The 26,215-nt window shown below is 40.1% G+C and overlaps 1 protein-coding gene across 4 annotated transcripts in view; it reads right to left on the bottom strand.

Moving 5' to 3' along the window:
* The window catches only part of shroom2a (shroom family member 2a), a 37,675-nt gene extending 11,481 nt beyond the window's left edge, over positions 1 to 26,194 (bottom strand). The window contains exons 1-5 of one of the 4 annotated variants that reach the window (XM_071487053.1): positions 25,719 to 26,194; positions 24,245 to 24,323; positions 23,891 to 24,101; positions 12,155 to 12,303; positions 404 to 526 (exon numbers count right to left, since the gene is read on the bottom strand). In XM_071487053.1, the coding sequence (XP_071343154.1) occupies positions 404 to 526; positions 12,155 to 12,303; positions 23,891 to 24,097 (479 nt within the window). In that variant the 5' untranslated portion in view covers positions 24,098 to 24,101; positions 24,245 to 24,323; positions 25,719 to 26,194. Of the gene's footprint in view, positions 1 to 403; positions 527 to 12,154; positions 12,304 to 19,892; positions 20,408 to 23,890; positions 24,102 to 24,244; positions 24,324 to 25,713 lie in introns of those variants that run through there. The other 3 variants (XM_071487051.1, XM_071487052.1, XM_071487054.1) reach the window with 3 other exon arrangements.
* Between the last annotated feature and the right edge of the window lie 21 nt (positions 26,195 to 26,215).

Below are 26,215 nucleotides of genomic sequence, written 5' to 3'. Positions count from 1 at the left end.
AAACATAGACATTTACCCATAGACTGCTAATGGTAACCAGGTTATAAATTATGGACTCTAATACTTCATATGACATCATTTAGATCTAATTAATTATTAGCTCTTTGGTGACACAGCTCATTAGCTGGAGACAGCAACACATCAGAAAACTCAGCATAAAGCAAACTGCATGCCATTTTTACAGTAATGTCTTTAGAATCATGACAGTCAATAAAATTAACCTTAACTCATTTGAGCCAATGCACTAAAGTGACAACACAGGACATGATTTCCTGGGTAGTGCCCTGTCATTATTTACACACAAAAACCTTCATTTTTAATTGTTCTCTGGGCAATCAACAAGTGATCATAAAGTTTGATATCTAACAGACTCAAAAGGCAAACTTCAAGATCCCAGCGTTACCTTGCATCATATCTGGTGTGCCAGACTGGCGTGGGTGGAGACTGTGTTTTGGCAGTCTCTGATTGGCTTTCGTTGAACTTGGTGGAGTGCCAGGAGTGAGGCCTGCTTATGGGTTCATTCCGCCTGCAGAGAGGGCAGAAAACACAGACTGGATTAGAGACCAACCCCTTATGGAAAACAGTATGTGTGCTTCCATAGATGATTCAGTGCAACTAGAATTTACAGATATAGCAAGTGTTGCAACTCTGCTGCCGCCACGCCACAAGGAAAACATTTGTTACTTGTTTTACTGCAACACTTTCACATTCACAGATGGAAACTGTTTTGTCTGTTTTGCACAGCAAACATACCCTTTAAAGTGGTTCTTTCTGAATTGCATGTCAAGAGAAGGTGAACAGAACATGAGCACAAAATGACAGGAACAAATATTATAATAACATTTAATTTCCTTATTAATATTAAACACAAAACATGCATTTACATGTCATGGACACACAGGGTATGACATGCTGTACAGACGGGATGAACATCATTCAGCTAATGACAATCCAAGAAGCCATGCCAGTGAGGGCAGGTAATAAACCTCAGGAGAGGGAGAGTTGCTATGAGAGGAATGAAGATGATATTATTACTGGACGAATGATTAATATGATCATGGGCACAGGGCAGACAGGGAGGGAGGGGAGAGGAGAGGGGAGGGAAAAAAGGGGAATGGGTACTACTGATTACGATGAAGCCACAGAACTGTACCTCATGGAACTTCGCAAAATCTTCGTGAGAAAGCTTCTTGCCACATGCACGTCATTCTCTGAGGGCATTTTCTGAGCTACAATATCCACCATTTTCATATTCCTAGGCAGCAAGGGGGAGGAACACATACACCAAGAGCTCACCCACAGTAAACTGGACTCACAGTAGAAGACAGGACAAAGACCAGCTGACATTTAGAGTGTTGGCTCTGATTGTTGAAGTCAATCATAGCACTGCATCAAGGTTAATGAGTTGTAGAGTTCAGTGTGAGGACAAAGGTTCTCTAATCCTATTGCATTATGACAAACTATCAGACTATAATACACAGTCTACAGAGGAGTAGATGGTCACTGATGGTGTCATAGCTCCCTCTCCTGGTCACATTTGTGTTGCTCAGGTTTGAGCAAATTGTTACATTTTGAGAGTTAAGTTGAGAAATGAAAAAAAAAAAACACCTCTACGATGGACCTTAAACACAACATAGACAACACTAGAATGAGTCATGCAGTTTTCCTCTTCTCTCATTAGGCTCGTTAATAAAATACTACATAACTGAGGTGAGCTGGCTGCGCCCAGACTTTGCCATATGGTCTCAGGGGGAACATAACCCCAGCATGGGGTGGGGGGCTTAAGAGAATAGAGAATCTCTTACACAATCAGATCAGCCGCCTCACCCCTCAACCCAAGCTGTCGTCTGCCCCCCCCCCCCCCCCCCCCCGACAACCTGAGGTTCAAAACTGACATAGTTTGACAGTCACATGGGGTTTTTTTGTCAGTTTTTGCAGTTACACCTGCAGTAATGTAGCAACAATGTGGGGGGTGAAAGGGAAAAAAATTAGTTTGGGTTGTTTTCTGTGACTGTAGGTACACTTTAACACATCAGCTTCTGACCTTTGACCAAAGACTGCAGACGGCTGACAAATTAAAGGAAAAACCTACATTAAGTGTCTCAGTTTGTGAGGTGCAGGACCACCACTACTGCCAGAACAGCTTCACTGCTTCTTGTCATTGATTCTCAGAGTCTCTGAACTCTGAACTGAATAACTGATGATATTCCCTCATGTGGTGTTTTGATGGTGGTGGAGAGCGCCGTCTAACTGTAGGTGTTCAACCAGATTGAGATCTGGTTACTGTGAAGGTCACAACATATGAGTCACATCATTTTCATACTCCCGCACACCTCGTGCCCTGGGGATGGGGATGTTGACATCCCGTTTTTTACTCAGGTTTTCAGGTTTTTCCTTTAATTTGTCAGCCTGTTTGTAAACTGTTCAACAGATTGTACAAAAAAAAACCTCACTCACACTCAAACACTTATGAAATTTTGTTTTTAGCTCTTTGCCATTAATGTTGGTTTATGCAGATATATCTTAGACCTTGGTAACTACTCGTACTGAGAGGGGACTGTGAAACATTGGTGTTATTATAGGCAAAGCTTTGCTTGCTGTCTTTCCCGTTGCCCTACAAAGCCATGAGGTCGAGAGGTCCTGCACCCTCAGTCACCTTGTCTAAAGGTCTTCAGTGATCTGATGACAAGAGGTCCAAACAACAGCTTCCTTCAGATGAAGACCTGAAAAAAACCTCTGGCTCAAATGAATCATAGAAGTTTTTATATTTGCACCCTACACTAATTTCACAGATTGAGAAAGACAGATTTGGTTAAACTCAATAAAATTGGGACACTTCCACAAAATTAATTGTGGATTAGAGTTAAGGCTCATTTGGAGGACAAAGAAAAGCCAACATGGAGCTCAGTCTTCCTTGTCCCCTCACAGTCCGTGTTTCTGGGGCACTAGGAGCTAGCCACACATGGCGCCTGCTATTGGTATGCAAATGAGCCTGGTTTTATTAGGCCTATCGTCAGGGCTACAGCTGGGCCAGCACAGATATGCTAGGAAAGTGAATCAGTTGCCTGAAATGGGGGCAGGGGGAGAGACTGTTTTCTGAGTGATCACTTTAGAGCCCCATCTCACTTCAAATGTCTCCGGTACCAACCAGACCACATTCAAAAATCAACAGCTTGCACAGGGGTTTCGTTAAACATCCTGGAGAAAGGAATGGCCTGTTAATTAATAATAGCTTAAAGCTGAGGAGAATATTCACAGATGATTTTGTTTTACCTACAAGCCTTTTTCCTCAAAGATTAACTTGCATTTGCTTTTGAAATGGTAATTCTTGCTGATCGTGGCTTAACCTAAATGAAGGATGACCTCATACTGAATGATAAGACAAAACACAATCAAAACAATAACAGAGTATTAGGGTCATAAAACAAAAGCAATGAAAGCCCCAATATGTTAAATGTCCCCAGCTCATTCACCTAAAAGTAACAAGACAAAAAGCTGCAGGTGTGACTGCCCTCAAACACAGAAGTCTAACTGTTTAGGGCTCAACAAGTCAATCAAACATAAAACAGAGTTAGTTTAGACTCACCAAACATCTGGATGAAGGGGTTCAAAATGGATACAAAGCAGATATGTATTATTTGATAGACTAAAAAAAAAGAAAAAAAGACTGGAACTCAATTTGGAAATGAGACCAGTTGTATCCGTGTGCTAGTCAGGCACCACATTCCTTAGACACTTCAAAGACAGGCCAAAATAAAGAGACACGAGGCTGCTGAGGTCTGAGCATCATCGCACAGCTCTAACACTGTTCCACTACCTACAAACACAAACTATCCCACAACTCACACACATAATATCCAACTCAGAATGACCATTACTAAAACTAAGTTCTCCTAGCAGAATTGGTTTGAACAGGGGGGAGATTTCCTTCAGGATTACGGGGGTTTTACCCCAGAGAGAGGGGGGTGGAAGAGAGCACAGAGAAGGAGGAGGGCTATTGTCACAGCCAGTCCCTTTGGAGTATTCCCCTACCTTGCCTCGTCTCATTGGCTCTAAGGGGCTAATATGCTAATGATGGGATGAAATGCCGGACTCTTCTTTTCCCATCTCCCCTGTTGTGAGGCAGACATGCATTTCTACCATTACTATGGCAACACGTTGATCTCTAGGGTGCGAGGGCACCCAGCTTCCTGGAAGCCATGGGTAATGAGCATTGTAACTGCCCAAGGATGTCAGCAAAACATGGCGAATACAACTTAGTATGCAAAACTAATGACTTTAGCACATTTGGTTGTACTCATTAATTTGGGTTGTGTTTCACTGGGCTCGTTTGTTGTAGTTCAAGGTATATATGATAATAGAGACAATATAAACCAACTTCATGCTCACTAGGCTTAGACTGTCACATGAGCATTTTCTTCTATTTTAACACCTGTTACTCATTTATAGTAATTAGACTGGATGTAGAAGTTGGATTGAAAAGATTATGAAATAGGCTATCTACTTAAACTTTTTCAGATGAAAATCAAGTCTATAACCATGTTAACATGTTCATATGATGTTTTTTATATAATACAAGATATATGAGTGAAATAATCAGTCAACACCATGTCTGAGTGTTTCCACCTTGAACTGCAATGAAAATGTGTCATAAAAACAGATTCAGACAGCCAGGGATTCATATGTCATATAACCTGAGGAACCAAGAGAGAGAGAAAGTTTGCATTAGCACAACCACTAACACTGTCAGCCACTGCCATTTACAAGCTAACAAACAACATAAACAAATAAAAGATGCTAACTATGCTAACTGTTCTGATCTGTCTGGTAGTCTCTGATTCTGGTCTCAACAGACTCCTCATCTGAGTCTGGGTCTGACTGAGGCTCAAACATGTGGCTGAGTCTCTCTGATGTTTCCTCCTCTAACCATCTTGATACTTTCTGCTCTTTCACCTGGAGACCTGGAGCAAGCAGGTGGTGGGCAGGGCCGAGGTCTTATCCAGAATTCTCAATGAGGATGTCAGCATTTTTGTGTGAAATCCATGTTAAACAAAATACTAATCATAGCAGAGGATTTTCACAGAGTTTAAAGTCTTTATAGTCTTATGGCCTCTTGTTATACTAAATACTATAGCAGAGTAAGACTGAAATACATAAACAAATGAACCATTTTAATGAACAATACACATTAATCAACATTTCTGTAAGTGTGCTAGTATTACTGACTTCTGTAGTTCTGTAGTAAGACTGTCCTGCTCTGTTATTATGTAAGTAATCACATTTAATGGATTCTGGTTCTGTATAGGAAATAACTGACAATCCAAGAGTGTTGTGCAGTTAGAATAAACTTGTCCAATGTGAGCTTTTACTTGCAGGGTAATGAATTTATAAAGCAGCAAAATACATAATACCTATGAAAAACTTTGTCCTCCAATCATATGTCTTTTTCTATTTGCCAGTTCAACTGTTCCATCTCCTTTCAGGAGGAAAAGAGCACTGTTAGGATAACTATAGTTGTCTAAACTGTTGCCTTTGGGTAACGGCTATGATAAAAAGTATAAACGTGAGGAAGGACTCAACAAGTGTTTCTTCTTATTAAAAGGAGGCCTGGCACAGCAGCTAGAGGTCTGGTGACAGGCAAGAAGATTAGCAAAGAATGGTTGCAACCTAAAGCTGATAGGAAGGCAATAAAATTCACAGTGATCTATTGTGACGGAGGCAATCAAGCATACAGTCCAAACAAGGTTTTCATTGTGAGGTACAATAAAGGTATTAAAGTTTAACAAAAGCATTCCATATCATATTTAGTGTTAATAAGTTCTGATTCGAACATGATGATCTCAAAAAAAGGACACAGTTAGGATGGTATAACATCTGACTACGTGTCTCAGACCACGTCCTCATCCTGTGTTTTACAGACCTCAGTCTTTACATACTGGATATTGGGCCTTTTAAAGAAGATAATCTACTGTATGTCTGAACATCAGTGAGCAGGACCCCACCTTGTAAAAATTACAGTCACTGTCAGGCATTCCACATTCTAACACTGGTGTCCTTGGTGAAGAAATTAACTACATTACTACATTAATGAAGTGTAGCATCATGTACAGTGTATGTGGGCAGAAAAATGGAAGGATCCAGCCTGCTCCTGGAGGTGAGACGGTGGAGTCCGTTCAGGCCCTGAGGGTCTGACAAAGGCCTTCTTCAGCAGACCCTACAATCAAACCAGTCATGTTTCGGGTGAGAGAGGTGAACCGTGAGCAGCATGTAATGACCAGCACATTCCTGGGCTGAGTAGCATACCAGCTGTCAAGTCACCGGCTGCCTGCACTCACCCGCGACCCAGAAACACCTGGAAACTTTTTGTCTGAGGGTCTCAACAACATCACTGTAACAGAGTCCTCCATGTCCTGAGCCTTCAACACAGTCCACTATTACAGTTCAGGGGAACTCAATGTCAAAAAGTACAGGTATAAATTCACCAGCAACCTGTTTATGTTTAGTTTATGTAACAGCCATGACACGCTCTGACTGTAGTTCTCTGAGGGAGAGCTTCCCCACAAAAACTCCTAACAGCTGCTCTGTGATGACAGAATATTTGTAATGTTAGAGACAATGAGGAGCAGGTGAACATGGTGAGGATGTTACATTGTAATTAATACTAAACTAGTGATTATGGTATAAATATATCTAATTTTCCAAAAATGAAAACGCAAAAATTTAACTTTCCTAAAAACCCAAGAACACATTCTTTGTCTCACATTTGATTCTATTTGATTGACTTATTGTCCACCTCAGTGGAAATTTGTCTTTGGCTCCTCCTAAAACACAACACACTGGGGCTGCACGATATGCTAAAAAAAAAAATCATGTTGAGATTATTTTGGCAGATATTGCAGTTGGAATGATTTTTTTTGCATTTTATTTTCACAATCAATTCAAAATGATGATATGATTTTTGTTGCAGCTTGTACCAAACAAGCCTGTTCTCGTATGTCTGGAGAATGTGGTTTATAGACCAGGGCATCTCTGTAGCACCACAATGCTTATGGTGTTAACAAAGCACAACAATGTTGTGACACGTTTTACCTTTATCAAAAAAAAAATTGCAGCTTCTGCGATTTGGATATTGCATTTGGCCATATTGTGATTTTGATTATACAAACATACAACATATACAACATACAATAGTGTCAATGAGCAGGTAGCAGCAGATAGGTTATATAAATACCAGGGAGCAAGTCTTATAAAATAAGAAGACAAGTAACAAATGTTCCCTGATGCAGTCGTGCTGTGTTCGATGCCTGTATGTCACAGGGAATAAAAGACCTCAAGTATATGTACCGGCTGGCCCTTGGGGCCCTGAATCGACGGCCAAATGGACGCAGTTGAAACTCTGAGTGTAGTGGGTGTGAGGAATCTGCAACTAAGTATTTAGCCTTCCTGTGCACAACACTGTGGAAGCATTGTGGAAAACTCATCACAATTCAAACTGAGTCTATTTCCTCTTTGATTGGACAGTTTAGTTTTTCTTTTTTAAGATTTGATTGAAACCTTCATCCTGTCAAACAAGTCTCATCCACTTCAGTGACTCGCTGTCAACTCACCTTGGCAATGGAACAAACCGAAAAAAAAAACAAACAAACAAACAAACAGGGGGGTGCAGTTAAGATTAGGCAACACTGGAATCTCTAAACTATGATTTCCTCAGCTGAGAACCAAACAATTTTAAGAAATCTACTTACGACAAGAATTCAGTGCACAGCGTTCCAAACATACTACACAGGCTTATTTAGAAAAACAAAGAGCAGTAAATGTAAGCCACTGGCCTGCAACCCCTACTAAATGCTTACACTGTGAGTCAGGCCAATAAGCTTTTCTGGGTATAATTGGATTGTGCACAAAACCTCTGTGCAGGATTCACTCATCTAAAATAGCCCCACAGATGTATCATGGTTAATGTAAACAGCATTTTTGACAACCCACAACTTGTGAAAGCGTGACCCCTCTGCTACAGCAGACAAGCTCTCTTCCAACATTAAATAATGAGACATATCAGTGACTGTGGTACTTCTCTAACAGTGCCAGAAGGGGGAAACCAAATGCTGCAACAAACTTTAAGTTTCATGCTGTAAAGTTTAATGATTCACTGTGGAGTTAGTTGCATATGCTGCAAATGCCTCAGGGAGAGCAAAGAAAGGCAGTCCACACTGTGTGGGTCCTGATAGAGAATAAAATACTAACTGCCCCCAACCTAGAGAGGTAGGCAAAATAATGTGCGTGCATTGTGGGAAAAGAGTTCAACTCTGGTGATCACTGCTGCGACATACAAGCTTCCAAAGAAAACAAGGGGCAGCTTTTAGTGCTTCAAAGTATCTGTGTTTCTGTGAATTCTAGTCAAAAAATACCAAAGTGTTATCTGTACTGTTTGATTCATTGCTCTCAGTTGTTACAGCTGCTTTGAAGACAGGTTGAGTTTATATATGGTTTGGTGACATTTTACTAACTAGAATTCAACTTAGAATTTACCGCATTTAGCCAAATTGCCACTTTTGGGTTTTCAGTTTGTGAAGCATAACAACACTTGCAATGGATTGATGTGGGACAATTATAGCGTATGACTGCATATAGCAATTAGCATTGACAAGTTTTAAACAACTTTTGCATAAAACGTGCAATTTAACTTTAACTCTCACCCTGTTTTTTTTTTGTTTTTTGTTTTTTATGTGCAATACACTGAAGTAGAAGCACAGACTGTTCGCTGGTTTTGTCGAGGCATGTGCAAAGACAACAAGATACTTTCCCACAGATTACCACACCTATCTGTTCCCCCTGTGACGTGTGACAAGCCTCTCCTCTTCCTAAAATTACATCACACCTACAGTTTCACATTAGTCACTGCATGCAAAATATGTGGCTTGCTACATCAAGCTCCTCCCTCTTGCTGTATGTAAAGAAACCACACCTGTAGACAGGAGCAGGTTGTGACGGTTTCCTGATCCCCGTTCAACTATCCAACATTATCCCCAAGATAAAAAAGAAAGGCGCTGCGTGGCTGCCACCTGCATGCTCAGGCACAGGCTGAGCTGTAGACAAACATCAGGGCTCCACATGGGTCCAGGTAGTCATGTGGAACGTTACACAGTAAAAACATTTCAAAAACCCCAGCACCAGTCTACACAACCTGCAAACTGCAGTTGGATGAGAGGAAGAAGAAACAGTACTGGAATTGAAGCTTTGAGGTTCTGTGAGGAACAATTATCGCTTTGCTGCTTTCTAAATCAGTCGCAGACTTGTTATTGTGGCCTTGGGAAATGACTGTCTGGAGATGCTATTTGAGAGTGTCAGGGCAAAGTAAATTCTTCAACATGGATGAGCAGAAGAGACTAAGAGTCCCGTGGGGCTAAAAGTCTGTCTAAAACACACTATGAACAATAAGTCTTGACCTTGTAAGGAAATGTCTTTCTCCATTATGAATCACAAGCATACTGGAATGACAATACCCAGATCCTTTAGTTAAGCCTCCTTCCTTTCCTATTCCTCCTCTGTTTCAAAATGAAAAATACGTGCTGCAACCACAGCATCATGTGAAAACAGAGACGCCTCTGCTGGCATGCTAGCTGATTAGCAAGAGATAAACCCACTTTGGAAGCAGTATCTGCACTGCTTACAGGTCAGTTTTTCACTTTATTTACTGTCTCATTTCTCATACAATACAACAGACTAGTGGGCTTGTCTTTGCATTTGGAAAAATGAGAATTAAACACTTATATTAGATGCATATAACATTATGCAATTATGCAACCCAACCTAGTTTTCATTAAAACAAGCTGTCCTCCGAGCTGGAGAAGTAACACTGGTCTTTATGTGCAGCCAGCTGTGAGTCAAACGCACAGGGATCGTCTACAGTGCAACACCGTGTTTCACGTTATATATCTATATATATCTATATATATATATATATATATAGATATATATATATATCTATATTATAATATAAATATTGCATTGTTTTAACATGAAGTTTTTTAGAACATGATAAGTTTGTATGTTATAGTCATGTGAAAAATATATTGTTATAAAGTGAAAAACATCTTGTAATAACAATAAACCTTTCACGTTAACAGATTTTTTTTTTCTGGCGTGGCAGTGATACACTTCTGTAGAACTCTACAGGAGGTAAGTGACAGTAATCATTTAAGAAATATTTACGATTCAAAGCTCTAGCACAAAATGAACTAGTGTATGTACTTTAAAGACATCAAAATGAAAAAAAATCCAGTCTTTCATTGTTTATTGTTCTGTTGTCTCCAGGTTTATGGCAAATGTTTTTCAAAAAGTCATGTTTGTTCAAAGTGCCTCTTTTTCCCCTGTCAAACATTAAAATATTGTAGCGTCCCTCAGTAATAAAGCTACGGGCCGTTAGATGCTTTCAGCATCTCTTTATTCATCAACTGAATGGCCAACGCCAAAACAACAAACCTGACTGGTTTACAGTGTGATCTCAACACTACTATCTGACTTCAGCTCCCACTGGACGTCAACACTCGCTCCCCAAACTGGCAGGAACAACAACAACCCGTCCTCCTCACTCTCTGCCAATCATCAGGTACGCTGTCTCACACAAATCACTGCCACAGGTAACACGTGCTCTCTGACAACCTGAAACTGTAGTAACCTCAGCTGAACATAACACCACATGTCATCCAGTCCATTACAATATTTTGGATGACTCTCCCTGTACTGAAGGGTGTACACATAGTTATCCAATCAAATGTGCCTTACTCGCTCTGCCCATCGTATTAAACTCTACTAGACATGAGGTTGTTGGTTGCAGTAGCTAGAAATGCAATTTTAAAATAAGACATGTAAGACTTTACTTTAAGATTTTACAACTGCATATCTCCATACACACATACACACATTGCTCTGTATCAGCTAAGACGCAGCCATTTTCAAGCAAAACAATCAAACATGAAGGAACTTGTAACTTAACCCAGTTTATATATCCTGTTTCCCTCAGAAAGACGTCATATTTCCTTAGGCAGGCTTACCGTGTTTTAAAAAAAAAACAAAACTATTGCTTATCTGCTGCTTAAGCTATCTGCTTATTTCCATCAGAACTGTGTGGGTGTGATCAGATTTGATTGACATTTAAATAACAGAAGTAATTAAATAGACACAAACTGTTAAAGACAGTAATGCATCACTGTTTTCAGTCCAATAATCCAATAATAGACTTGTCCATTGAGAATAAAACACAATGAGTGACACTCACAGCCACATCCTTGTGGACAGATAAGTGGTGAGTGGACTTCCTTGTACAGGAGGATTTGTTCAGGGATTACGTTATGATGTGATACAATACAGAAAGAAACCCAGACGGCTAAGAGAAACAATGAGACTAGTGTTTCACACAAACAAGGCCATTTGTAAGATGGCCAAATGATTCATCACTGAAAGGAGATATGAATACCAAACAACACGACAGAGTCAATAAGTCACAAGGACTAGCTTTGACAAAAGAGTGAATGGAATCACTTATTGTGGGTTTACTGTTCATCGACAGTGTGTTCTTTAGTGAGTGAGAAAGAGTGAGGTGTGTGGTTCAAGTGCAGCTAGCAGAGAAAACAATGTAAACTAGAAATGCCTTATCACAGAGGGCGTGAGAGCAGCTGACAAGGAGCTGCTCTGAACTGCTACACAAATCTCAGTGCCATAGTGTCATTTGCATCACAACTTCCCTGTGTCTGTCCTTCCCACTCCTGTCTTTCTAACAGAGGTAATGATGTCATCCACAGCCTCTCTTCCTTCTTGTAACTTGATTGTCATGAACAACTGTCACAGACCATGACCTACTCAGACCATGACCTACTGGTGACTGCAGCCCAGTACAACCTGGCAAAACAGGACCATCCAGCTACAGAGAACTCGACAGTGACTGCTCAGAAACCCCAGAAAGCATCGATGGGTCTACAGACAGATCGCGCCGACAAACAGCTGCAAGGGCAAGGATCTTCCGTCTCCTCCGTTACCTTGGTTTGTTGGAAATGTTACCATAGTGAGCTCTTAGGCTGGGGGTGGCGGTGCACTTGTGACAGCAGCAGATGCAGGAGGAGAGGGCACAGCAGGGGAGTGGGGATTGGTTACCTACCTTTTCACCACCAGACGGAGGGTCTTATGGGAGCCTTTCACCAGGCAGATTGCCTCCTGTCTGTAGCCACTCAGGGGAATCTCGTTGATGTTGACGAGCTCGTCTCCCACCTGGAGACACACAGCTGCTGCCTTGCTGCCTTCCTCAACCTGGAACAGAAACGCAGCAGTTGGAAAAGAATTTAACTGTCTGACAGAGATACCAACAGGTCTTAGGATGTATATTTCTGTTGGTCTGCTCGCCACTTAGCAAGTGAGTAGCCATGACACCCCCCCCCATCACCATAATACAGGACATCTTGACAATGTTAAGCCATATTAGTACTTCCGCTTCCTGGTTTTCCTTGGTATATTTTTTGGGTGGGTGTTTGTGGTTCATTGGTTCATGCATTTTCTTATCTGTATTCTTATCTCCAGTATATGGCTCACCCCTAAACACTGACGTCACATTTCACACAGGCAGAGAAAGTTAAAGTTGACTGAAGTCTTGGTCATAGCTCAGTGATGAAATCCTACCACACCATGAAGCGTCTCTGCTGTCTGCGTTGCTTTGTGTACTGTGAGGCAGCTAGAAAAGGGGTCAGGGTCTTCTCAACTGATGCCTCGACTCATCAACCTTTATGGAACCGCCCTAGTTTAGACAAATTCCAGTTCTAAACCAACACCGATGCTTCAGTTTGTAGCTGTATTCATTGCCATGCCCAGAGAAACTGTCTGAACTGATGCAAATGGAGGATGACATCTTCTTGCAGAGGAAACTAGATGATACCAAACTGTCTATATGAACCTCTGTCATTGGACCGTGTACACTACCATGTGTAATGTGTAATGTGATAACAGAGGTAGAGAGGATGAATTGTGCCATTATTTGTGTTCATCAAAATGGCAAACAGCACATAGAGAATACACAGTTTGAAGTGGGTCTTATGCCTCTTATGTTAATGGGCCTCCCACCACAGTGTTGTGTAAGAGATTCAGTAACCTCATACAACCTGACCTTGGTGCTACTTACTGCCTCTACGTACTTTAAAATTTGTGAAAAGCAAATACAAACATACAAAAGTTAAGGCTGCCACAAATGACTTTTTTTTATGTCCGATTAATCAGTTATTTTCTTGATTGATGTGGAGTTCTATAGAAAAGTTGGAAAATAGTGACAAATCACCATCACAATTTGCTAAAGCCCAAGGTGACATCTTAAAATTGCTTGCTCTCGAGAACCTGGAACAGAGACTGATTGATCAAATCACCTAATCCTTTCAGTTTTAAATCACAAAACTTGTTTTGTTTCTCCACGCACATGATTAAAAATCCAACAGGTGAGACCAGGACAAATATTTGCAAAGGTTTTGTCAGTGTCTATTACATATCCTCAATGCAGAAAACAATTTATGACAAAAAATTATGTTGCAATTAAATAATATAAAACTCATCATCATAAACTTGATAAAAACTGCATTGAAACCTAACTAGATTTTTCTGTAGGTGGTAAATGCTAAATTTTAACAGCTGAATATTGTGAAAGACATAGATAAATAGAAACTTTACCTTATTTAAATAAAATCTTTACAGCAGTCAAGTTATCAAAATCACAGCATAACCACTAAGATAAAAAGCTGAACTGATGTGAGAGAAATGTACTATAAAGCCACTTGTTGTTGACATTCTTAATAGATTTTAAAGGGTAAAAGTGACAGAAGAAAACACAGTTTACAGGACTTAACAGCAGGCAGGCCAGTTTCTAAAGACAAGGATCAAAGGCTATAAAAATACTTCAAAAAGCTGCTGTCCAAACCAATGGTGTGATGTAAAAACAAACAGTATTGTCTTTGTCTGCGGGCAGACACCTGAAATAACACATCTGTCAAAGGGAAGTACAGTGAACTGAGTACAGTGAACTAAACTCTGCAACTACCAGTGTTGATGTGCTGCATCTGTGGAGAGCTGGACCTGTCAAATATATATTAAACTCAGCTACAGAGAGGGTTTCTGAAGTGTCAGATATACTGAGCTTTAAGGTCAGGGCTGTCCTCACTCTGACGCAGAAAGTCAGAGATTAGAGGTGTGAGACAGCACGGCTTGCTGTGGAAAGAAAAGCAGCGAGAACTTGCTTTGGCAGTTGGCACATTAACACACAAAAGCCAAGCTCTGCAGCTGATTATCAGTTCTCTGCTCAACCTGTGAGAGGGGGCTGCATGACTCAACTACAGAGGTATGTGTACATTTACAGACCATTACGTCTTATATGGCCTTTTCCCCCAGAACAGAAAAACCAGAGCCCAAATAGCTCTAATGTAGCCCCTTTTCATTCTTCTATAATTCCCATTTTGAAGCAGGGTTAAGGCTGAGGCTTTTTATGATGGCTGGCTGGATTCCTGAGATGGTCCTGATATGGTAGTGTATTTCAGAGAGATACTGAATCACTGACTCATACATTCACTGTAAGTTACTGTGTTTAAAATGGACATAAAACAACCCAGTTTTACTGGAACTACAAACCCATTCTTACTAGATAACAGTAGACTGATTTTAATCACATTTAGGCCAAGTGGTTATTTTTCACAGTTGTATCAATGGTTGTAGGCTGTGTAAGATTAAGATAAGTTCTTAAATGGAGGTGTCACAGTCCAGGTAGCAAACTGTAAAGGATAAACCTACATCCTTTATCTTTATCTTTGTTATTGTCGCCAAATCCACTTAAAAGACCAAGGGCTCTATTTTAAGAGTCCAAAGCACATGGTCTGAAGTACATGGTGCATGTCCATATCACTTTTACTATTTTAGCAGTCACTGTGCTGGGCACATGGTTCAAAAGGGTTGTACTAAAGACCCTTAATAATCATAATAAACCAATCACAGCGTCATCTCCCACTCCCTTTAAAGGCCAGGCGCTCTTGCAAAGTGGCAGATCGCTGTTATAATGGTGCAGTGTTCATACAGCTTGATTAAATTTGAGGTGAGCTGATTGCATATTGTGATTGTGACTGACCATTGAGCCCAGTCCCAGCACACACAGCAGCTCTGTACACCCTGAGGGGCAAGAGTGAATGGGTGCACTGTGCACAGCTCTACAAAGAACTAATGGCACAAATCACAACGTTAGAAATATTTTATATTACATGATGAGACGTGTGAATAAATCTTCGGTCTGTTATGAATTTGTGGTGGACAACTTCAGGTGATGAATGGAAAACACTGTGGCAGATTTACCAGATTATAAGGAAGAATGCTTCACTACAGAGCCTCAACGTTGCCATGTGTCTTTGATGTCTCCTGGACATCAATGACCCAAGGCAACGTAGTTCACTACACAATATGCCACAAATAATGCTCCGACCTTCTGAGGCTGTTTTCTAATGTTCCACTTAACTTATCCAAACATCTAAAGTGCATTATCAGCACACTCTGCTTGTGTGCCTGCCTATATAGGTGCATATTACTCTCTTGATAATGTTTCTTTAAAAAACTGTGAAATACAACAACACTGGCTTAAGACCAGGATTTTGTTGGTCAATCGTGCAATCGCTTTCCACTGCCTCATGATAGCAATGCGCCAACAGCCACACCTCATTGTAAGACCGACAAAGTGTATTTGCTATTTAATCAACGTGGGCCCTGGACAGGAAAATGACAACTGTGTCTCTGAAACTAGCTAAGACACTTGCGTTGCGCTTTGCGTGTGTAAGATAGAGCCCCAAATGTGTTTGTCAGTTTTTCAGTATTTTCTGACTTTGTTAACCTGTCTGTGGCTCTCAGCTCCAAGCCCAAGTGAATAGTTTATTTACTGAGCACTATTTTCAGCTGGGGATGAACACACATTTGGCATTTCAGTAGGTATTTACAAGAGTAGGGCTGGACTCACAAAAAATAAAAATACTACAGTGTGTGTTTGTTCATGATAATGAAAGAAGGTGTCAGCCAGTGCTAATTTATGTCTTTAAGATCAACAACTTCACAGGATATCTGTGAAACAGCCTCCGGCTACAAACTAGACTAGGCTTTTATTCAAGTAAACCTTGCAGAAAACATGGCTCCTCAATAAGAAAATATTTTAAAAATGTAAAAAAAACAAAAAAACAAACAGTGTCAAGTAACAGTATTAAAAAAAAAAAAACCTACAGGCAAATAAAGGTCATATTCACACAACATCAAGGACGGAGATTCTCCAAACATTTTTCACCACAGTAGCCCAATCAGCACGAGCCATGCCATGTCCTTTGTTTACCATCTTCCTCCAGGCTATAATCAGTCAAACTGCAGCCATCCTGGATGCCTGAGTATCCTTAAAAATAGCCTCGTGTCTCTCTGTGGGACATGAAGGGAAGGATGTGGTGGCAATGAGAATAAAGAATGTGTCTTTTCTGCTGACAGACGTCCTGTGCAGCGTGCTGACAGGGCACTGAACTTAGATCTCATGTATGGTTTCAGGCATTGGCCGCACACATCATTGAGAAGCCGCATAAACAAACGTACCCAAAGTTGACCTCTACATTGCTTGTAGTGTTTTTAACCTTTAGTTTCATAGCATCCATCTCTCTGAATGTAGACAGATGTTTTAAGCATCTGTGCCTTTTGCAAAGTTCCTCACTACATCACTATTTATGCCTTCACTAAATCACTGTATTTGATTGTAACATACAATAACCATGTTAACCCGAAACTCTGCACACAGCTTAAATTATTGAAATTTTTGTCATGACAGTTAAAGAAGTTCAAAACATAACCCACAAAGAGTGGGTTTCGTAACAGAAGACTATGTTATGGGGGGCTAGCATTTTAACCCTTAAAGTGATAGTTCAGGTCCATTTGGTTGTGTGAGGTGGACATGCATAGTCAAAACAGCACTTTCCTTTGGTACTACATTTTTTTCAACCGCTTAACTACTATATTCCTATGCACAAGTGCACCTACAGGGCTCACTGTATCACGCCGCAGCCGCAAGTCAGCTGAGTGAATCAGGAAGAGCTACAATTCATTTTCTTTTCTTCTCTAAACTGGCAGCGCGCTGATCCGAATCTACAACAGGTAACACACCGACTATGCATGACTACCTCACACAACCCCATGTCAAATATCCCGAATTATCCCTTTAAAATAGAACTTTGTATGACTCTGCTGTCAGAGTTACATAAACCTGATGAAAACTCATTAACTCTTCGGGTAAATATCTGGTTCTTTAGCTGCTAAATGTTCACCAGCTAGCTGCTAACTTTGTTTACCAGCTGCAGAAAGGTCATGTAAAGAGGGTTATTCACTGAGAACAGTTGCCAGCTGTCGTTGAAAACAACGATAATGAGTGATTTGATGGTTTGTCAAATCAGTAAAACATTGAGCTGAAAGAAGCTAAAACGCTCAACTATTCTCTGTGGGTTTATCACCGCAACATATACTCATTTGATCCATTGTTCATATGAAAATATTGCTAAAACAGATTAATTGTGGATGAGAAAGACAGTAAAAAACGTTAACACTTTAATATGTGAATGTTTTTTTTTTATACAACACTTCATTTTTGTAGTGTGATGCTACCACATGTTTAGCTGTGTACTGAACCTCAATATATATTTTTGGGAACTGTACCCTGTTCTTATTCTTTCACCAGAAAGTGTCTGATGAAAGGCAGAACTTTGTCAATTTTAGACTGTGTTTGATTTAGGAAAAAAAAAATTGTTATAAAAAAAAAAAAAACATTTTTTTTTTTTTTAGAACAATGTTATATTTATTATAATTTATTATAAAAAGTAAGATGTTGAAATTGTTTCAGTTGCAAGAAAGTTACTGATTGTAACACATAACAGTGATTCTCTGTCTCTGAAATCCCAGATAAGATATAAATGGAAATGACTTTGATGGTAATTCATTCAAACAACTCAAACAAAAAGAATTCAAAATTACCACATGAGCCGGCATGAGCTATGGCATAACAAAGCACAAACACTGAACCCTAACATTTAGGTAACACTAAAGAACCTTTGCAGTAACTATGTTTTTTATCTCATTCATAATACATTTCCATTAAAGAGTGCACACTGATCCATTCCTTCTTCTCAGCCCTTTAATAATCCTTTCAGCGTAGTGTCTTCCTACCTCTAAAATCTTGAGTTCCACAAAAAGAAACTATCCAACTCTTCAAGTCTTTCTCCTCCCATGAACCATAATCCTATTCTGTATGAATCATCTATGCTCCAGTGGTTGAGCAATCCTGGGACAAACTGAGCCCAAAACGCTGTCACACAAAGGATTCAATAATTGATAAAACCTGTTTACCTGCAGGTGATTTATCCCAGCATATAAGAACGGAGACATTTCTGCAGTGTTTCTGGTTCTTTCAGAGTAAACATGATTTTCCTCCACATAAAATTTGATCCTGGCAAAGGAAACATATGTATGAGGCGAATGCCCAGCTGTGTTTTGTAAAACGGGATTATTTAAGTTTATTGAGACTAAGGACTTAAAGTCAACGAAGACATTGAGCATAACCTGAGTTATGAGTGGAATGTCAAGAATTTTAATTAGATCCAGGATATTTTTTAAACAATACTCTAAACCTCTCATCAAACTGTGGGCCCACCATTTTTTACTATCTTTCATTTGAGCCATCTCAGAGAATGCAGGGAAGTGATTAAGTCTGGCCCTCCTCACAATGTGTGCTCCCCAGGTTTTTATGTAAAATACAACCATCCTGCCAAGAGCAGTGTGCTCACTGCTCATTACTCACTCTGAAGCAGAAATACATAAAAAAATGAGAGGACATATACAAATTGTGGAAAAAAAGTGTGTTTGTGGCTGACATATGGTTAGCTGTGGTAAACCTAACACAAAAATCCTGCTGTGTTTCATGCTTCAGCAGTGCAGAGAGCATTTATTGAAACTATTATAATATTATATAACAGAAGCCTGACTGAGTTTTATTGCTTAATACTAAATAAAATTCCAAGAATTGATCTGATCTGCCAAGAATTTAGCTTCTGTCATCCCTACCTGTTCAGGCAGGATAGAGATGTGCTGTTATTTTAAAACTGCACTCACAAAAATAGGACATAGTGAACAAAAGGGTGCAAGAGCAACCTGCAATATGTTAAACTGTAATCACCCTCCAAAAAATTGGGCAGATAACAAAGGGAACCAGGTAGCACGCACAGGCTTACATGCATACTATGTCTGCTGAATATTCATGTCATTTGACAGACAAATGTTGGGAATAAGAGGCTTTAAACATTTTTGTTATATCGAGCAGGCGGTGGTCTGTATAGAGACTTTAAGGGAAATATCAGATTTACTTGCATTCTTATCTAGTTAACACAAAGAATTCAGCAACACACCTTTGTAAATCAATGGTTATAATCTGAAAGCTGCTCCAAAAGAGCACAAATCACTAATCCTAACTTCATTTATCCCATCATGCCATTCCTACGGGCTTCAGGCTGTCACGGATAATTCACTACATTTAGAAAATCAAACAAAGCTCCAACATTCCTCCCCGGCTCCTGGTACCACATGCAACCCTCCGAACTGAAATTCAACCCAGCACTCAAATCTGAAAAAGCGAAGGTCCGGGTGGGGATCTAATAACACACACCTTAGCCTAAGTGATAGCAAACTAAACTCTGACGCATTTTAAGACAGCTTGACAAACGTGTTAGGTCTGGTCCATGACCAATTTACTTTAAAGTCAGCAACAGGTGAAAAGTTTAGAGTTTAAAACTTCTGAAAAAGGTTCTGAAGAATTAATATCTCACCATCAGATGAACACAGATGCACTTTTGTCGGTCCTTGGAGTAAAGGATGTGGCGTTCAGCGACACAACCTTAACAATGAAATGCTGTCACTATCAAAGCAGAGAACAGCAGTCCAGCTGGGCAATGCTTCACCCCTCACAATTCAGCAATGTGACCTCGCCATTTAATCTTACAGCTTAAAGACTTACAATGGTCAGAATTCTAGTTATTTGAATCACATGCTTGTAAAACCAGAGGTAATGGGGTGAAGGTGGTCCTGACTGTATCGCTCCAAGCCCATATGGTGCCTGAGATCCAGAGTTTCAGCCATCGCAGCTGGACTTTGGACCCGTTTTGGGTCAACAGAGAAACGAAAATCATGCAGGGACGCAGCTCGACTAACAGGTGCTGGTATTTTACCAAGTCAAATTAACTAGCAAGGTCTTTTTTAGTAAATCATTACACAGTCAACAGAGAAGTGAGGTTACAGTGTGATTTCACAGCTGATTGGGCCGCACTGTGATTAGGTAGTCTCCTTCCCATGGCCACTGTTTGCATATTGTGGCTCATAACACCCACTTAAAGTCATAGCATACAAGAATTGCAAGCTATAGCTCATGCTCTGTTGAATGTTTATTTTTTTTGGAGGAAGTTGATATAAAATGCTGACTTTCAAGTATTCTGATTTTACTACATATTCAGCCAAAATGTGCCAAATGACCACAGCTTTGGAACATGTTGGATTGGACAGGTGACACTGCAGAGGAGTCATTCTCTCATACTCTCCCCATACTGTAGCTACATGTCCAAATGCATGTATGAATTTCAAAGATGAGGGATTCCTCTGAAACAAGAATCAGAGTCTACAGCCTAGCGTAGCAGCAGTGCAGAAATATTCCCTTTTAAAGTTTCAGAGTGAGCTTCACCCTTCTAACCAATCAGAGAAAGCCAAAGTCGGGGGCGGGAGCTCACTGCTATACATCAATGTGTGAATGTGCTTCTGGTGACCCACTCCTCTCACACAAAGGCTTCAAGCTAGTAGTAGCTGCTGAAAGACTTTGCAATGCCTGACTCACAGGTTAGCACGCTCCTGATACCTGCATTAGCTGAGACAGTGTACACGACTAGGATGTATGTGAAGCGCTGGGCAGAAGGTAATGGAGCAGGAAGAGGGAGGGTGGGATGGAGGAGCAGAGTGGTTCGCTTTTGAGTCTCAACCAGCAGTAGCTGGTTTTCCAGAACTTGCATGACGTAGCTTTAAGCAGGTGTCATGTTCACCTTATGTTCATATGCAGCCAGTCTTAAGACTCTCAAAATTCGCAGTTTACCATCCGATGAAAGGGGGGTGGGGTGGTTTGCCATTGGGAAGGTGGGAAGGGTAACACTGGTTTTGATGACTGTCAACATAACTGTCAGCTGCACATCCATGATGTGAATCTCCTGTTCCACCACATCTCAACATTTGAGTACAGTGAACTCATTGTCATGTTCAAGAAACCAGTTTGAGATGATCTGAGCTTTGTGACATGTTGCGTTATCCTGCTGGAAGCAGCATCAGAAGATGGTTCACTGTGGTCATGAAGGGATGGACATGGTTAGCAACAATACTCAGGTAGACTGTGGTGTTTAAATGATGCTCAGTTGGTACGAAGGGGCCCAAAGTGTACCAAGAAAATATCCCCCACACCATTACACCACCACCACCACCAGCCTGAAATGTTGATACAAGGCAGGATGGATCCATGCTTTCATGTTGTTGACCTCTGACCCTACTATCTGAATGTTGCAGCAGAAATTGAGACTCATCAGACCAGGCAACATTTTTACAATCTTCTATTGTCCAGTTTTGTTGAGCCTGTGTGAGCTGTAGCCTCAGTTTCCTGTTATTAGTGGACAGGAGTGGCTCCCGGTGTGGTCTTCTGCTGCTGTAGCTCATCTACTTCAAGGTTCAACGTGTTGTGCATTCAGAGATGCTCTTCTGCAGACCTTGTTTGTAACAAGTGGTTATTTGAGTTACTGTTGTTTGTTTATGGTTGTCCCTATCAGCTTTAGGCAGTCTGGCCATTCTCCTCTGACCTCTGGCATCAACAAGGCATTTTCTCCCAGCGAACTGCTGCTCACCAGATACTTTCTCTTTTTCAGACCATTCTCTGTAAACACCAGAGATGGTTGTGCGGGAAAATCCCAGCAGATCAGCAGTTTCTGAAATTCTCAGACCAGCCCGTCCTTTTCCCCCCATTATGATCGTCTGTTTGAACTTCAGCAGGTTGTCTTGACCATGTCTACATGCCTAAATGCATGGAGTTGTCACCCTGTATATATGTATATAAATAATTTTATATAATTTTTCTTTATGAAGGGCTGGTGGGTTTAAAAAGATGAGAAAATGTTCACTGTAAATTGTGTCTCATGTGACTCTAAATAAAGAATCGATATTAAAAAAAAAGTTTAAAAAAAGATTCATCTTCTCGGGACCTTGACTATCCGTAACAAATTTTGTGCAAATTCTTCCAGTAGAAATGTGCTATGTGATATAAAATTTAAAGTGATAGTTTGGTTGACTTGGGTTGTGTGAGGTACTTATCTATAGCATGTGTGTTCATGGGCATTTTTTGAAGTAGCTAAAACACGTTTTTGTGGATGTTCCCGTCCGCAGCAGCTCATCACTTGGTGTCTGTTAAAATGTCAACCTAAGGGTGGTGCCAGAGAAAATGTAATGGAAACACCTAAATTCAGGTGATTCCTTTACATTATGTATGTTAATAATTTAATGGACATTGTCTAGTAGTTGCTGAGATTTTTCAGTCTGGACCAAAGTGGCACACTGAGCAACTGACCACAAATATAAAAATACACACAAGAACAATAAACAGCAACATATTTGCCATGCACAGTAAGTAGTGGTTGATATGGCCAAAAATGTTATGATAAACATTTTCTTATCAGTCAATACTGATAATTATTGATCATTTTTAATCGCCTATTTTTAATTAAGACCAGGAGAAAAGTAGTACGTCATGTCCTCATACTGTTTGGATGTTTTGTTTTACGGTGTTGTTGCTGAGTACCTCTCCATCCTGGACCAGTAGTAGTATTTTGGGATGTAGAAGATATAGGTCATGACTATCGACATGTTGCATGATCCAAAGGGCTGAAGCAGTTAAGGTGATAAAATTAGTTTGTTGTTTTCCTGTGCAGTTTACACACAACAGTATTGTGATAATGGTCAGACTTTAAGAAACCAAAAAACTGCCTCACTGGTGAGCTGACACTAGTGAGGCAGAGAATTTCCTGCACTCATTTTCTCCCTCCACGCTCCTGTTGGTGTTGGTGATAACCGAACAACACACATGTTAAATGACTGGTTGTTTGTGTGTCACTAATAGCACGCGCCATCATCAAGGGATATGATAGACTGTGTTTATGAACCAAGGAGGGAGTTTGCTCATGCAACTGTGAAACTATCAAACTTTCTAATGAACAGTTTTCTTACTCCTAAGTGTTTATCACTGGTACATATTGCTAATGTTTTATTACCCAGGCCGAGTAAGCAATGATGTGTCAGAGCAGTCGGCACCTTGCGTTTAATTAGATGACAGCAGCCACTAAAATTACAATCTTAGCAGGTCTGGGCCACCACTGCCAAAAGTCATTGTTTGTGCAAACACAAACACATAAACACAGAGTAACTCTGTCAGCCAACATCACCTGTGCCATCATGATAAAGGTCCCATGAATCAATTTTAGATCATAATTTCTTTGTAGTGTGAAAGGATGTTGAGGATGTTGAGGGGGCATGGACAGTAATTGTTGGCGATGATGCTGTACACTGACATATACAAATACACACCTCTTACTCATGTTCTTGCTGATATTGGTTCTTAACTTTAACACTTAAAATGGTTGGTCCAAATGTTGCAACACTGACACTGTATTGCATGTAATTTTTCTTGCAGCTAAAACCCGGCTCTCCAACCTGCTAACTTCTCAGCTCTCTTTGAGTCTCATAGATTACTCACCTTGGTTATGAGCAGTGGCTCTCGATGCTCCAGTCCACCTCTGAGTGTGAATCCCCACGGCGCACCTCCAGAAAGAAATACATCCACCAGCTTCCAGCCGTCACCATCTCTGCTCCTCTGATCCAGATCTCCTGATTTCTGCATTACATGCCAAAGGCTCTCTGCTTCGGTGTAGTGTGAATCATTTCTATATCCCTCGGCATCCATGATACTGTTAGAAAAGTAGAGATTTTTCAACACATAATAATACGCACTTGTTCTAAAGTAGCTAATGTTCTTCAAATGGGGTTCTACTTAACAATTTCTGGTTCAATGTATTTTTCACAAAATACTGTTGTGTTATGCTGATGATACCTTGCTGTAAATCCCTCTACAGTCTGGTGTCCTAACAGCCCCGAGGGAGCAGAAAGCAACAGCTAGATCTTTACTGGTCCTAAAGAACAAGACAATATTACCCCCGCTGACAGTCGATTTTAGAAATCATCAAGATTTTATTGATCACTTTCACAGCTCAGCATGGTCTGGCCCCATGTTGTACCACTGATCTTTTAAGCCCTCCTGAACCTGAGCTTGCCCTGAAAAGACAACTGACTGTTCTACAATCTACACTGAGTAAAGTTAGGTGACTATTTGCCAGTGGCTGGAGAAGCAAAAATCATGAAAAAGACTCACTTTAGACTGGTTGATAAGAAAATGTCTTTTATTCTGTTAATGTTTTTTTTTCCTTTTTCTTTTTCCAGCTAACCCTGTATTGGACCAAGTATTTTTGTGTTTGTTATTATTAGCCAATATTGCAATATAAAATTCATGTTTCATTGTTAATCTGTTTGAGCTATGAAATAATAAATCTTCAATATGAATGTTCCTTATTTAAAAAATGTACAAAATTAAAAAAAAAGAAAAAAATCTGAATTATTAATAGTATGTTGAAAAATAAATATGTTGTTATATCTAAGATAAATTTGGGGATTTTACAGAAAGGCGTTCATATTAATCTGATCAAAACTATTTTTTGAAAATTTGACAAACCGCATATTAATGAGACCAGCACTTCTTTGTAAGCTATACTTGTTGCTGCTGCAAACGTAAAATTTATTATTGGCAGCGCATTGTCTTTTACATGGTGTAGGCTTTGACTTGTATTAAGGACTATCATATTCAGAAACAAAGAGAAATGTTTTCATAACATGTCAACGTTGAATAATACAGTAAGTGTATATTCTAACACTGCAGCCCCATTACATTAAACCAATTCCAGTGCATTTTAAAGACTTGGGTCGCGTTAATACAGGTTAATTAGGACTACAAGCTTTAATTATCAAAGATTTATCTTTTCCATAAGTTTCTGACTTTCATTGTCAGTATGGGTCGACTTTCCTTTACTACTGAAATTACGTTTATGCTCTTAATTTGAAAGGGACGGTGCCTTAGGGCACGAATGAATGTTTGAATGTTAAGTCCCGTACATTCGCCCGTCATACGAGCTGTTTTTGAATAAAACTGAATCCCGGTGTCACTAATTAAGGAAATCTGTGATGCTTGGTAAACACCTGTTGTCATACTTCAGACAGGCTGACTTAAACTTAATGCTCTTATCTGTGAGAGACACATTAACAATGTCGATCAGCACAATGGAAACCATCTTCCCGTGTATCAACAAATGAGTCAAACTGAGTTACACAGACCTGCTCCAACACATAGGTAACAGGATCTTCGTGAGAAACGAGCGATAATTTATAAAATTAACTACACCATTCCGTCAAACCCATAGTTTTATTTATTTTTTTAAAAACTATTACAAAACAACAGTTTAAACGGCTGACCTTACCTGGGAGTTCAACTTCTGGGTAAACCGGTGAACACGAAAGCTTCCTCGGGATGGCACGCAGCTATATCCCAGGTTTACGTTACACATACTTCATTTTTTGTAACCGTTTTTATTTTCTAATGAATCACTTTTTTAAACAAATGGCTAGTTGTGCGTGTCGTGAAATAAGCCGAGAGTTTCCACCGGTTTAAACGCTGCAGTTCAGTCCGTATCCTTCTACATGATCCAAACCAAGTACGACACACTGACACACTCAGGAGAGTTTAAATTAGCTAAGCTAACCTAGCTCCATCCATGGACAACAAGGATAACAAGTGTAGCAAAGGACAGCTCAAGCGTGCCATCTAGCGTTACTGTTGGCAAAAACGCTACGCTAAGATATCCCCCTAAAAAACTTTGCACTACTTTGTGTTTAAAAAATATAAACCAATTTTAACGCCACAGTTGAGAGTTTAATAACAATTATGCCTGGGGTTAGGCAAAAACAAATGACAAAT

This window comes from Trachinotus anak, unplaced genomic scaffold (assembly GCF_046630095.1).
Source record: "Trachinotus anak isolate AG129_WGS33_773 ecotype Australia unplaced genomic scaffold, CSIRO_AGI_Tana_v1 ptg000010l, whole genome shotgun sequence".
In the NCBI taxonomy this organism is placed as follows: domain Eukaryota; kingdom Metazoa; phylum Chordata; class Actinopteri; order Carangiformes; family Carangidae; genus Trachinotus; species Trachinotus anak.
The sequence above is the reverse complement of the archived record's forward strand: the minus strand, read 5'-3'. Positions and strand labels throughout refer to the sequence as shown.